General features: G+C 49.3%; 1 protein-coding gene across 1 annotated transcript in view; it reads right to left on the minus strand.

Moving 5' to 3' along the window:
• Positions 1–10,821, minus strand: part of F13B (coagulation factor XIII B chain) — a 52,979-nt gene extending 42,158 nt beyond the window's left edge. Inside the window, exons 1-2 of the mRNA XM_030573917.1 lie at positions 10,752–10,821; positions 1,185–1,385 (exon numbers count right to left, since the gene is read on the minus strand). Coding sequence (XP_030429777.1) covers positions 1,185–1,385; positions 10,752–10,821 — 271 coding nt within the window. The remainder of the gene's footprint in view (positions 1–1,184; positions 1,386–10,751) is intronic.
• Positions 10,822–15,644: the final 4,823 nt, after the last annotated feature.

Here is a 15,644-nt window from a genome sequence, read left to right on the forward strand (position 1 = left end):
AATGAGTAGGTTGCTTAGATTAGGAGAATTGGTGACCCATTGGGGTTACTGTGGTGACCCACTAGAAGTCGCTATGAGTTATGTGCTTTGTTTAATTTAGCTATAAAAGATTAGGCAAAAGGATACACTTTGGAGCAATCCAAGGAAGCTTTTCTTTGGGCAAGAAACTGGCACCCAAACTCCCTAGTTGCTGGATGGAAGGACAGTGCATGGAATTCTGGTTGTTGATTACTCAAAATCATCTCAGACTTTGAGTAAATATAAATGTTTGGGATGCTCTGAACCTACTGCTTCAATACTTTTGTGTGTGTGCGTGAAACCTAATAAAAAGGTAGTTTTAGGTTAAAGCATTCTTGTTTGTACCAATCATTTATCAGACAGAGGAGCTGTTCCCCCCCCATTGATTTATTCTTGACACCCACTGCTTTGGGTTCTGAAAACCTGGGTAATACCATAAATATTCTCTGGGATGCTATTACTGTCTGAGGAAGCAGCCAACCAGTCACCTGCAGGCAAATCCTACTGATGCCAAAGTGCAGCTTTCACTTTGTTTAACCCCTGCTGATGAGCCAGAAAATTTCTATATTAAGGGAAGGGCTTCCACCTGTAAGAGGCAAAATTACTGAAGATGCGGGGAGGCAAAGTGAACTAAAATTTGATTGAAATTGGTCATTTGCTTATTATGGAGGATGGAAGGGGAATCCAGTACCACTTGAATAAAAACAATAATGAAAACACAAAGGCTGAAAATAAATAGGGATGTTCTGAACATAAGAACAGCCATACTGGGTCAGAATAAAGATCCTTCTAGGCCAGTATTCCATCTTCCAACAATGGTCAATGCCAGCTGCTTCAGAAGGTTAATCAGAACAGGTAATCATCAAGTCATCTATCCACATTGCCCATTCCCAGTTTCTGGCAAACAGAGGCTAGAGACACCATCCCTGCCCATCCTAGCTAAGAGCCCCTGATGGACCTAACCCCCACAAATTTATCTGATTTCACAAAAAGGCAATATTCCTGGTTTTGGTACTAATTTTCAGAGAGAAAGAGGTAAAGTGTCAATATCCAGTTCCGCTTCCTAATATTCCCCTAAGTTATGGTTTCATTACTACACCCTCTTGGTGAAATCCATTACAATGTCCACAGGAAACAAAAAAGGCCAATGAAAGTAAGTGACTTACTATAACACTTTGGTGCTGGTAACCATCCTGTTGCTGTGCATGTTATCCTTGCATCTTGACTCCCAGACTCAGTTGTATAGCCAGCCGTGCAGGTATAGGAAAGCTTTTTCTCTTTACTCATTGGAAAATAATAACTTTTAAAACTATAATAATACTGGGCTATCTTCCCATTTTCTATGAGTGGCAAATCACAAGGCTTATCTACAAAAGATTTAATTATGTTTTATTCATTACAAATTTCTCCCATGCATAACAGTGCTTTCTGGATTATTTTAAAATTAATTGGCTTGGCTGAATTCTGTATAGATACACACAAGGTCCAATTCTGCAACCATTTACCCTTTCAGCTTATACTTGACTTGCTTAGTTGTTAGTGAGTAATTATACTGAAAATCAAAGACATTTCTTTTCACTTTGTCCTATACTACAATAAATGGGCCGATTTAGTGAAACTAAAAGGTAATATATTTAGCAAGGGGGAGTCAAACTTATGGCCTAAGGCAGGCCTGCACAACTCATAAAGTGGCGAGGGCCACATTACTCCAAAGAAAACAGCTGAGGGCCAAAACCCCCCAGCCCCGCGAAAACACCCCCTCCAGAAACCCCCAAGCCCATGGAAACACCCCGCCCCAGCATCGCCCAGCCCTGCAGAAACAAACCCTCCTTCCCCAGCACCACCCCACCAAAACAGCTGTGGGCCAAAAAGGAAGGTTGGGGGTGGGGATGTGATACTTGATTTTAAATCAATCAGGGGCTCCCAGCTGAAGAGGTGGCTGGGAAATGTCAGGGGCAAATTAAAGGGCCTGGGGCTCCTGCGGCTGGCGGAAACCAGAGCTTTGTGAGACTGGGGCAGGGATTTAAAGGGCCCAGAGCTCCTGCCACTGAGAAGAGTCCCAGCCCATCTGCTAGAGCCCCTACCGGGATTCAAAGGGCTCTGGGCTGCCTGCAGCCGCTGGGGAGCCCTGAGCCCTTTAAATTTCAGCCGCGGCTGGGAATCTCTGCAGGCAGCCCAGAGCCCTTTGATTCCTGGCCGTGGCTGGAATTTAAAGGGCTCTGGGCTCCCCGCGGCTGCAGGCAGCTCAGAGCCCTTTGATTGCTGGCAGCGGCTGAAATGTAAAGGGCTCTGGGCTCCCCGCCGCAGCGGGCAGCCAAAAGCCTTTTGAATCCCGACCATGGCTGGGATTTAAAGGGCTCTGGGCTCCCCGCCGCTGTGGGCAGCCCAGAGCCCTTTGATTCCCTGTTGTGGGCAGCACAGTGAGCCTCCGTGGGCCACATGTTGTGCAGGCCTGGCATAAGGGATGGATTCAGCCAACTTGATCTATTTATGTTGCATGCTAGACACGTTCAGATGGTCTAGAACCTCAGTTTCCATCTAAAAAGAATTTCTAGACCTCATGGTTGCAATAAATCTAACATTTCAGTGTCAACATAACAAATTTTATTGCTGATAATTATAGCAGATGAAATGGGGAAGATGTGTCAAGGAAGCCCACAGCAATATGAGAATTGAAAGTTTCTGCAAAGAAATAAATGCACAGGGAAGAATGAAAGAGCAGAAAAAAAGAGGGGGAAAAGAAGTGACAAAAGAAGGACAAAACAGCAGCGGCTGTAAAAGGGAGCATGTTTTCCCACTGAGCAGAGTTGAATGTGACATGATGATGATAATAAAAAAAATATTTAAGTATTTAGATACTAATGTTTAGGTCAGATACTCTCCAGGCACTGGTTGTAAACCTACCGCAGTGGTCTCAAACTCAATTTACCTTAGGGCCAATGCCAGTCCTCAAATCCTCCCAGCTGGCCAATATTATTTGTCATGCCACCCAGAACCCGGCCTCCAAAACTCCACCCCCCAAATCTCCAACCCCCACCTGCCTAAGACTCTGGGGGGATGTTTGGGTGAGGGAGGTGGTCTGGGGTACAGGATTGGGGTGCAGGCTCTGGGAGGGAGTTTGAATGCTTGGTGCAGGTTATGGGATGGGGCAGGGAGTAGAGGTACAGGAGAAGGGGGTGGGGTTTCAGGCTCTGGGAGGGAGGCTGGGGGCAGGAGGGGATATGTTGGGGGAAAGGATAGGGGTACAGACTCTGGGAGAGGATTGGGGATGCAGCACTTATCTGGGGCTCCAAGGCAGGGCGGGCCTTTGTACGCTGCTGCCCCCAGGAACTGCCCCCACAGCTTCCCATTGGCCACAGGGGCAATTGGGGTAGGGGCAGTGTGCAGAGGCACAGCCCTGCCCTGCCCTGGGGCCACAAGGAGGGGCTGGCAGACACATGGAGAGAGCAGGCAGAAACTGCTCAGCTCCGCTGCACTGCCAGTGGTTGGCAGGGCCCCGGGACAGTGTAGGTCGCCATAGGGACATGCGTGGGGGGAGCGGGAGAGGAGCACCCAGGGCAGCAGGCGGAGCCAAAGGATAGACCCAGCCCCAAAATTGCTGGAGCCCCGTGGGCCACACTGGGGAGGTTCTCAGGCCTCAGATGGTCCAGGGGATGGAAGTTTGAGACTCCTAACCTAAGTGCTTGTCTACACTGGCAAGTTTTTTTCAATGAAATTTATGTCAACAAGGAAAAAAAAAATCGACAAAAGCACAGTCGCCAAAGTGTGTGTACATTTTCTCCCTCTGTCAACAGATCATGTCCACATTCCGGGGAACCTTTGTCAACAGTGAGAGCAATGGACTGTGGGTACGTATCCCACAGTGCCTGGTGACACCATCCGTTGGTAAGTGTTGTGAGAACGCAGAAACGGAGAGTGGCAAGTCCTGGGATGTGCAAAATGTACCATCATGCACCTCTTTGTGTCCCACTCCTCCAAAGGTATCTGGCTTTCTTTCATGTCATTTTTTCAATTGTCATTCTTCTGTAGTGCGCGCCAGTATCTGCAGTGCGAGAGGATGGATCCTGCACTTCTCTTCTATGCAATGTTAGCTGTCGTGAGGACATCATGCATGGCAGCACAGTTACTAGCAGTTACTAGCAAAGTTAGCAGAGGATGAATTGCAGGCACCCGAGTGTGATATAGATGGCAGCAACTTATCAGTGCTTTGTGCATTCACAGAGAAGCTGCATATGGTAGAGCATCACTTTTGGGCTAGGAAAACAAGCACTGATTGGTGGGATCGCATTGTCATCATGCAGGTGTGGGTTGATGACCAGTGGGTACAGAAAAGACAGTTACCTTTTCAATAACTGGTGTTCTTCGAGATGTGTTGCTCATGTCTATTCCACAATAGGTGTGAGTGCTCGCAATGTGCACTGATGCCAGAAGTTTTTCCTCTAGCAGTATCCATAAAGAAGCGCCCCCAGCGACCCCTGGAGTGGTGCCTCCATGATGCAGTATAAGGGGCGCTGCGCGTTTCCCCCACCCTCAGTTCCTTCTTGCCAGACAACACCAATAGAGGGGAAGGAGGGCGGGATGTGGAATAGACATGAGCAACACATCTCAAGAACACCAGTTATGGAAAAGGTAACTGTCTTTTCTTCTTCGAGTGATTGCTCATGTGTACTCCAGAATAGGTGATTCCAAGCTATATTTGCTGGAAGTGGGTAGGAGTTCACAAATTCTCAAGATGGAGCACAGCCCTGCCGAACCCGGCATCCTCCCTGGTTTGGGAGATGATCGTATAACATGAGGTGAAAATGTGAACTGAAGACCACGTAGCAGCCCTACAAATGTCCTCGATGGGGACATGGGCCACCCCTTGGAGCAGAATCAGGGACAGGGACGGTTCTGCCGAGTCACTTACAGGTCCACCTGGGGACCTCTCCACACTCAGAAAACTCTGTGCACCACCTCTCGATGGAGAGACAACTCATGCTGAGAGGAGAATTCCCTGCTCAAGTGATCTGCCTGAGTTCCGGGCACTTGGTAGGTGGTAGGCATGTAGGCAGATGTCGTGGGCTAAACAAAAGTCCCATAGCATGAGGGCTTCGTGGCAGAGGATTGGGCCCCGCCTTGCCTGTTGATGTAAAACATTGAGGCAGTGTCACCCGTGAGAACCCTGACCACCCGGCCCTCCAGGTGCGAATGGAAGGCCATGCATGCCTGCTGTACCAGCCTGAGCTCCTTGATATTTATGTGAAGAGTCACGTCCTGAGTGGACCACAGACCCCAGGTTTGGATGTTCCCCATGTGGGCCCCCCATCACAGGTCCGACGCATCAGACACCAGTTCCAGTGATAGGGCCCTGCCCCTCAACAAGACTCCATGGAGCATGTTTCTCAGGGAGGACCACCACTGAAGGAAGATGAGCACTGGCTCGGCACTGTGAGGACTTTGTCCATCCTGTCCCTGGCCTGGGAGAACTCTGAGGCCAACCAGAGCTGGAGGGGCCTAATCTTGAATCTGGCATGACGGACTACATGCCCGCCAACATGTGACCCAAGACCTGGAGGCACGTTCTGGCTGTTGTCACCGGAAACTTTGTGACCGTGTCGATTAGCCCCTTCAGGATCTTGAACATGTCCGGTGGGAGGGAGTCTCCGGCCAATGAGGCATCCAGGACTGCCCCGATAAACTCTATGCATTGTATTGGGACTAATGTAGACTTGGTGGTGTTTACCAACAGGCCGTATGATCCTGCACCTGGAAGCTGCCCTTGAACAACCAGTTGTCTGAGTAGGGGAAGATCTGGACCACCCAGCACCTGAGGTGAGTCGCTACCATCGACATACATTTCGTGAATATACTGGGCGTAGTGGACAGGCCAAAGGGGAGGACCATAAATTGGTAGTGTTCCTGCCCCACCGTGAAACAGAGGAAGCATCTGTGCCCCTCGAATATATGAATGTGGAAGTACGTGTCTTGCAGATCGAGGGCGGCATATCAGTCCCTGGAATCCAGGAAGGAAATGATGTAGGCCAGAGAGACCATACAGAACTTGAGCTTTACCATATACTGGTTCAGGCGTCGCAGGTCCAGATTGGGCCTGAGCCTTCCTTTAGCCTTCGGGATAAGGAAATAGTGGGAGCTGTACCCCTTGTGTATGAACTCCCCCAGCACTTCCACCACTCCTAGGCCCAGAAGCAGCCCCACTTCCTGCTCAAGTAGAGCCTCATGAGAGGGGTCCCCCAGGAGGGATAGGGGTGAAGGGTGGTTGGGCAGGGTGGAAGTAATCTGTAGGGTGTAGCCCCAGAAGATGGTGTTAAGGACCCATTGGTCCGAGGTCAGCCGCGACCACTCCAGGAAGAAAGCATACAACCGATTGGAGAAGAGAAGCTTTATTGGAGCGGAACCCTGACGAGAACTGACAGGGTGACCCAGGGTGCCCTGTCAAAACCATCTTTTCCTTGCCTGCTTGCCCTTGGAGGACTTAGGCTGGGGGACAGGCCGAGACTGCCTCTGAAGGCATTTCTTATAGTCCTGCAACTTTTTATAAGTGGGATCATATTTAGAATGGATAGTCTGGGCAGGAGCCTGCTGCAGCTTAAACTTAGGTTTAGCTGGAGCCGGAACGTAGATGCCTAGAGTCTGAAGCGTCATGTGGGAGTCTTTCAGGCCATGCAGTTTTATATCCATTTTTTCCACAAACAGAGTTTTGCCATCAAATGGGAGGTCCTGCAAAGAGGTCTGTGACTCACTGGACAGCCCAGAAAGCAGAAGCCACGACACCCTTCTCATGGACACTGCAGAGGCCATGGGCCACGTGGCCATGTCCGCCGCATCCGACACTACCTGCAGGGTTGCCCTGGCAGCTGCTGTATCCTCCTCCACTGGCGCTTTGAACTCCTTCCTGTCATGCTCCTAGAGGGAGTCCTTGAACTTGGGTAAAGAGACCCACAGGATGAACTCCTACTGGCCCCGGAGAGCCTGATGATTCACCACCCATAACTGGAAGCTCAAAAACAAATAATTTCTCTTCCAAATGAGTCCAGCCTCCTTGAATCTTTATTTTTGGGAATAGGGGCAGGTTGGCCCTGCTGCTCCGTGTGGTTGACCGACTCGACTACCAGGGAGTTAGGGACAAGGTGGGTGTATAGATATTCATGTCTCTTGACAGGCACAAAACACTCACATTCCGCTATCTTAGAGATGGGGCCAGTGAGGCCGGAGTTTGCTGCACGGCATTTGAAATTTTCGCCACCCAGTCGTGGAGAGGCAAGGCCACCCTGCCTGGTGCCGAGGGGGACAGTACGTTAAACAGGGAGTCCAAGGGCTCCTCCACCTTGAGATTGAGGCTTGATGCCACCCTTTTTAATAGTTCTTGGGCCATAGAGTCCTCCTGCGGGACAGAGGGAGGAGGAAAGGGCGAGGAGGCTGGTGCTGTACTTTGTATGTGCACTGGCGTCAGAGGATCCACCACTTGGTCGACCTCTGGGCACAGTGCTGAGGTTGTATGTCCCACTGACTCCTTCCTCAGAGGTCAGAAAAAGGGAGGCCAACGACCCTTCTGAGGCTTTGGTCACCAAGCAAACCGCCACTGGGGGCTGCGTCAGGGGCCACAGTGCCCACTTGTACCATTGCACCAGCCACGGGACCCTGTGCCACTGCACCTGCAGTGGCACCGGGGGAGCGGGCTGCTCAGCCTGGCTCACCTGACCCATCGATAGATGGCTACGAAGGGAGGCTGGGCTGACATACGACCTGCCACTGTCCCTGGACTGGGAGAAGTGGTAGTGCCGGGAGCAGTGCTGACCCCAAGACTGCAACCTCGACATGGAGGACCGGTACCATTGGTAACAATTGCTTGAAGATCGGCTGTGACAGGCGGATCCGCGACGGCGACTGGCCGGTGATTAACACCCGGGGCTGCAGAAGCGGTGATGTGGTAGGGTCCTGGAGCAGGACGACGAACGGGAACAGCGTTGACGTTCCTGTCGTGACGGGCTACAATAGCCCCTCCAAGATAAGGGGCTTTGGCATTGTCTACTTCGGTCCTGTCAGTGTTTGCTCCTCGAGGCGGAGCGGTGCCTGGAGTCTTGGTCAGACGGAACCCAGCCAGAGAACCTGGTGGGAGTCGACGGCTCCCAAATGGACTACACATGGAAGGGTCGCTGAGTGACGAATGGCGTCGGGAGCATTCTCTCGACCGATATCGAGTCAGGGGTGACTGCGGAGATCCCAGTGGCGACTTGCCTCTGGAGCGTGGGGCCAACATTGGCGGTGCTCCTTGTACTGGCATGACATTGACGTCCTGGGCCGCCTGCAGGGCCTCCGGCATTGAGGGCATCCAGACATCCAGGGAAGCCTGCTAAGACTGGGCCAGGCTACTCTACTTGACCTAAGTTGAAGGCCTAGAGCCCAGTGGGGATCAAGGACTGCTCAACATGGGTCTAGTCTCTGCCTCAGATTTACTCTGGTGCCGCAGCAGAAAAGTCCTCTTCTTAGCCTTCTTGGTGTGCCCTGTGGACATGGAGCAGTGCGGGTGGGGTTGCCACGCACCAACATCGCGGTACCTGGTGCCGACCTGAAGCAGCACCCCAGAGTCAGGGTCAACGCTGACTCCATGAGGATAGCACAGAGCCTAATGTCTCTCTCTCGCTTGGTCTGAGGCTTAAACGACTTGCAAATCTTACAGCGATCACTGAGATGAGTTTCACCAAACAGCGTAGACAGTCCACATGCAGATCACTCACTGACATCGGACACCTACAAGTGTCACATGACTTAAAATCCGGGGAATGGGGCACGCCCTGGCCCAGGCGCACTAGCTAAATTAAACTAAAACTAATAGAGTACTAACTACAGGTCACATACACTGAATGAACAAGAGACTGGGGACAAGCTACAGCAAAGCTAGAGCAGAGCAGTTCCGAAGCACCTTCACTAGCAGCAAGAAGGAACTGAGGGCGGCACTCCTTACATCACAGCATGGAGGCACCATTCCAGGGGTCGCTACGGGTGTTCCCTTACAGGTACTGCTAGGGGAAAAACTTCTGACACCAGTGTACGTGGCGAGCATGCACCTATTGTGGAATACACATGAGCAATCACTCAAAGAACTTTAGGATGCGTAAAGCAACCTTCATGGAGCTATGTGCTGAGCTGGCCCCTGAGCTGCAGCGCAAGGACACCAGATTGAGAGCTGCCCTTCCCATAGAGGAGTGTGTTGCAATCGCTGTGTGGAAGCTGGTGAATGCAGACTGCTACCAGTCAGTTGCAAATCAATTTAGAGTAGGAAAGTCCACTGTTGGGGCTGTATTAAGTGACATTTAAAAGTCCCAGGGCTTGCAAGGGGTAGGGGTGGGTTGGCTGCAGGACAGCAGAGTTCAAACTGCTGACCAGAGCGGAGCAGGAGAATTGTGGGATACTTTCTGGTGGTGGATAAAAATCAGAAAGAAAAAAAACCGTGGTGTCTTCACTGGCTGTTTGTCGACAATAAAGGGAGGGGAAAAGACAAAAGTCTCTTACGGGGCGGACGTTTTTTGTCACCAAAACTAGGGTTTTTCCCCTCAAAAAAGTTACCTTGCAGTGTGTACACTATCACTGTTTTGTTGACAAAAGCCAGTTTTTGGCAACAAAACTTGGAAGTGTAAACATGCCATAACTGTGACATCAGTGGGAAAATTGCTGGGGACTGGAGAACTGAATTCTAAATTAAATTATATTCCAGCCCATGGGCTATCACTTAACACGGAATGTGGCCATCTGCCCAAAGCAAGTTTGGCACCCCTGCATTTCTTTTTGTTAGAACAAAGGAAAATAACTACTACTTACTCGTAAACTATTATTGACATCATCAGGCTTGATTAATGACTTATTGAATTAACATATTGCTCTACTAAACAAACTTGAAATTCCTGCATTCCTAATTCCTTTAGACAGGCCTAACAAGAGAAGATAAAAGGGGCATCTTAATTCAAGGAGGTCCTATCTAGAGAGCAGAGAGCAGTCTGTAAATTGGTCTGCACTCTGGAAGCTACGTGGCAGGAATTTATAAACTGACAGGATGTAATTTGCTTACAGTGGAAAAACTAAAAAAAATAGACAAGAGTAGATTGGTCCAGTTAGAAGTGACTGAGCCTGCAGAAAAAAATAAAAGATAAGGGAGGTAGATACCAGTGACTGGTCATATTATCTATTAATGGAAATAGTTTAAAATTTTGACTTCTAAAAAATAAGGGTGAAGAGAGCAGTATCCCATGCTGGAGAAACCAGGAACATGAGGTGCAGAGCATCATCTTAGGTTATTAGCAATAGGCTAGCATTTGATTCCCTAGTTCTCTTTTACTTTTATAAGTCTGTGTACCATTGCAATTTATATGATTTGTCTACACATAAAAATCGAACTAAAGTCTGTTTCTGTAACTGCTGCAGAATGAACTCAAAGGAAGTGGTTCCAGAAATAATAAAATAGGATGTTCATGTTAGTGTCTGAACCTTTTCCCGGAGGTGCTATAGCTGTGTCAATTTCAAGGTTCAACATAGCAACAGCTCACTCTTCATAGCAAGTGTTCAATCAAAAATATTATAAATATAAACCCCACTAGCAAAAATATATCCCCATTAAGAATAAAACCATTTATCAAATTAAAGCAACTGCATAAAGCACTTTCCTAAGAGCAATATGTAATCTATATTCTAGATTATCATATTCTTTTCTAAATAAATGAATGCCTCAGTACTTTTACCTTCTGCCGAGGTTTCTCCTGAATCAACCAAAATTATGAGAAAAATCCAGCTTTTAAATACTGTATTCATTGTCTAACAATAGTTTTCACTATTCTGTGAACACTACTGGCAAACTCAGTATTTCTTTTGAAAACTCAGTTAATTATTTGCAAAAAGGTATTTGGACTATGTTTTGTAACACACAAAAAGGGTATTTCAAAGCACTCACTGATTTTTATTCCTTAAACGGAATGACTAGACCTGAGTAGCTCTATTTCAATTAAGAAGCTCAATAATAGTGAGACATAATGAGAAAAATGCTGAAAATGGTAGTTGCTTTCACTATAAAATAATGAACTTTGGCAAATGGTAAAATAAATTAATTGGAAACCAATAGCCATAAATTCTGGGAATTTTCAGGCCCCATGGTTTAAAGGCCATTTTGCTGTTATCAATGTATTTACTTTGGTTGATAGCTTGTCTAGTTTTCTCTTCTATTTCCATTCCTAACTGGCTACATTCTACTAGTTTGTTTGCACTGAAAGCTGGTAGGTCTAAAGAGAAAAAACGGTCATTGCCTTTGTGTGCTAGACAAACAAAACTTTGCTGCATGATCAGACTGTTTTATGAATGCTCCGGCTTTAATGGACAGGATAATCCCATCTTTTGGTTTAACAGGTTCCAGTTGAAGGCACATTCATATTCTGACCTACATGCACGTTCTCTTAGAAATTCTAAGCAAAGACACAACTGGTAAACTAAGCTAAAGACATAGTTTCTGAAATACTAGAATAATTGCTGCCAGTTGATTCAATAATATGCTGCAAGTATTTTAACAAGGGCTTCCATAAAATTTTCCTTCTCAGCCTGCAGAACTTCATGAACCAGGGGGTTCAGGTTCCTGTAGAAGAGAAGCAACAAACTGGATGATCTGCTTAGTTTCCCCATTTAAATAAAGTTATTCTTCTGTAACCAAACAAGGAGACACCACAACAGTTACACATTTTATTAAAAGCCCTTTGCTAGAAATGTTTATACTTTTCACAGAAAAAATGCAGAGGACCATATATGGATACTAAAGGAGGTAGCCCATCTATGTTGAGCCCTTACCTGGCAGCTGGTGCAATTGGAGTTTCCAGTGTTCTTCAGAAATAATTCTGAGCCCCAGGAGACATTCTCTGGCAAAGATCATTTAGCAGTACCCAAGAGACAGCAATTCCCTTATAGACAAGAAAAATCATCCCAAATCTTCCTTTCAAATAAATTATAAAATTTTAAACAAGGAGCTCCCAAAAGTCCCTTCCTGCATATTTTACTATATTACATGACTGCCTCTAAGTAAGATTAAGAGCAATTAAAACTAAAAATCAAGAAATCCTGTCTCCACTTATGTGCTGGAGGTATGGTGGTGTTGGTAGGATTGCTTTTGTCATTAAGTTCATAGTAGTATGTATTAGTTTCACAAGACAGTTCATTGGCCACATCACTGAAAATAAAAATTGAAAATTATTACACACAACCACATCACATTACTCTATAGTTATAGTGCAGTAACACCTGAAGGCCTCAGCCAGGTTGGACCTCACTGTGCTAGGCACCATTTAAACATATAAGTAATAGTCCTTTCACCAAAGAAAGGTAATATGAAATGTTAATTCAATATTGAAAAGACGGTTACTCACCTTTGTAACTGTTGTTCTTCGAGATGTGTTGCTCATATCCATTCCAGTTAGGTGTACGCGCCGCGCGTGCACATTCGTCGGAAAACTTTTACCCTAGCAACTCAGTGGGCCGGCAGGTCGCCCCCTAGAGTGGCGCCACCATGGCGCTCCATATATACTCCTGCCGGCCCACCCGCTCCTCAGTTCCTTCTTGCCGGCCACTCCGACAGTGGGGAAGGAGGGCGGGTGCGGAATGGATATGAGCAACACATCTCGAAGAACAACAGTTACAAAGGTGAGTAACCGTCTTTTCTTCTTCGAGTGATTGCTCATATCCATTCCAGTTAGGTGAATCCCAAGCCTTATAAAGGCGGTGGGGTCGGAGTGAAATGTGGCAGAATAAAACTGCTGAGCCAGAGGCTACAGCCTCTCTTGACTGCTGAACCAGGGCATACTGCTAAGCAAGGTATGGACCGAGGACCAATGGAGCTTCGCGACAGATCTCGTGGGTAGAAACACGAGCCAGCCAGGCGGCAGATGAAGCCTGAGCCCTGGTAGAATGCACAGTGATGTGGCTTAGGGAAATATGAGCCAAATCATAACAAGTGGGGATGTCCGCCATCACCCAAGATGAGATCCTCTGAGAGGAAAACAAGTAAGCCCTCCCTTTGGCCCGCTACCGGGGCAGAGCTGGGGCACCTTAGGAAATGATTCTGTCAATATAATGCGAGCACTCCACAGATGCCCAAGGAGTGCAACGGTTATGCCCATTGCGTTGAGCTGTGGGCAACATAAAAGGCCAAAACACCTTAGGGAGGAAAGCCGGGTGCGGTCATAACTGCACCTTGTCTTTGGGGAACCTTCGTAAGAGCTCTGATCTCAGAGACCCGTCTGGCCAAGACTAGGTTGAGACCCCAGGGCGGGGCTGGGCGGCGCACCCGAGGGTGCAAGCGCTCCAAGCCCTTGAGGGACCTCGAACCCATAGTGGGACACTGAACGTCCATCTTAGCCTGCTGGAAGGTAGGGATGGCTGCTGAGAGTATCCTCAGCGATGATACCGCCAGATCCTGCCGCTGAAGGCCAGAGGCAGGCCAAATAGAGGGGATCGAGACCTCAGCAGGAGCAAGATCGAGCGTACTGCAGCTGTAAAGGAAACGCTTCCACCTGGCTCGGTACGTTGACCAGGTTGAAGGCTGCCTGTCACCCCGACTCAGGTACGTGAGGCGAAGAGGCTGCAGGTCCAAGGGACGAAGCCTGTCATTGCCCTGAGTGATGAGGTCTGGGCTGACAGGCCGAGCAACGTGGTATGTCAGTGCTGCCTGGACCACTCTGGAGTGATCATGATGATGATGCACGCTCCGCCCCTGCGGAATTTGAGCAGGACATAACGAACCAGTGGGAACAGCGGGAAGGCATAATGCAGTTGGCCGTTCCACGGCATCAGGAATGCGACCAAGATTGATTCCGAGGAGAGACCTTGGAAGGAGCAGAACATCTGGCATTCCCTGCACTCGCGGTGAGCGAACAGGTCTGTGCGAGGAACCATTTCCACTTCCGGAAAGCGGGACGCCTCACATGGGGCAGAGTGATGACTCGTAAGACAGGAAAGACCTGCTGAGTCAAAGAGATAAGACGTTCCGAACGCCTGGGAGAAAGGACGTCGCCAGCTCCATCGAGTGGGCCATGCAAAAGACCCGGAAATGGATGGCCTCCTGACAAAAAAAGGGGGGGAGGACTATGTCCCCCCTGAATGCTTATGAAGCACCTGGCCATTGTGTTGGCTGTAAACACCGAGATACAACGGCCTCGCAGCTGCCGATGGAACCCCTGGCATGCCAGGCGGACTACTCTCATTCTTAGGGCATTAATGAGGAATGCCAGCTCCCTAGAAGACCGAAGGCCTTAAGCCCGGAGGTGACCATGAGCACTCGAGCAGAGAGATGATGCGTCCGCCGTCAGGGGCAGTGAGGGCTGGGGCGGATGAAACCGCATCCTGTCCACACCAAGGAGGGAGTTAGCCACCACTCTAGGGAGCCTAAGGCGTTCGAGGGAACGGTGACTACCATGACCATTGGCTCCCTGTCCAAGCGGTACGCCGAGGTGGGCCGGACTTGGAGAGGACGGAGGCGGAGCTTGGCGCGTTTGGTTACAAACTTGCGGGCAACCATGGACCCAGGAGACTGAGACAAGAACGAGCTGAGGTCGTTGGGAAAGCCTTCAGACCTCAGATGATTGATGCCATCGCCTAAAACCGCAGTTGCGATAAGCAGGCTCCGGCTAGGTAGGAGACCAAGATAGCCCCTAGGAAGCCCAACCTCTGCGTGGGAACCAGAGCGGATTGCTCTATTAGTAATCATCAGGCCTTGATCTGTGAATAAGACCATGACGATGCCCACGGGCTGAGTGGTTTGTGTGTCAGAGTCTCCTCGGATAAGCGAATCGTCCCAATACGGAAAAACGCATATCCGACATAGCTACGGTAGGCGGCGACTATGGCCGTAAACCGGGAGTATTCACCGCTGGCTATAAAGCGGAGGCATCTCCCATGCGGAGGGAAGATGGCATTGCAAAAGTACGCGTCCTTCCTATCCAGGGCGGCATAGTAGCCCCCCGGAGGCAAGGATGGAATAATGGTTCCCAGGGATACCATGCAGAACTTCAACCTTATCCCAAACCGGTTGAGTCCCTGCAGGACCAGGAAGGTCTGACCTGTGGTCGAGTGGGGGACTAGGGCATAACGGGAGTAAAACCCCTAGCCCCTTTCGTCCGCTGAAGGGGGACAGGGCTGGAGCAATTTTAAGGTGGTACCTATGCTCCATCGTGCGCAGGACCCAGCGACCTAAAAGTAACTGGGGCCATGCCAGGAGAAAGCGGGATCAGGATCCCGTCCTGCGACTGGTACACCGCCCTCCGGTGAACCTTGGAAGGTCCGTCTTTGGTCCCAGTGGTAATTGCGAGGGACCTCGACTTTGGCTTTTTAGGGGGCCTGACGTTTGTCTGCGACCACCTTGGCCTTGCCGTTTTCCAGAGTTCTGCCTCTGGCTAGGCACAGAGTTTGGCGGCTGGGGCCATAAAGGCCTGCGTTTGGTCGCAGGCGTATACATGCTGCATTAGGACCCTATTGTCCAGCAGGCTTCGCAGTCTGGGGCTGTCTCTGCCGCGAAGATGCCTTTACCAACAAAGGGTAAATTCTTTCCCCCGTCCTCCAAGACGGCAGCGAACTCTAGGTGGGAGGTTCGAGGGAGAAACTCC

Source organism: Gopherus evgoodei, chromosome 8 (assembly GCF_007399415.2).
Source record: "Gopherus evgoodei ecotype Sinaloan lineage chromosome 8, rGopEvg1_v1.p, whole genome shotgun sequence".
Taxonomy (NCBI): Eukaryota; Metazoa; Chordata; order Testudines; family Testudinidae; genus Gopherus; species Gopherus evgoodei.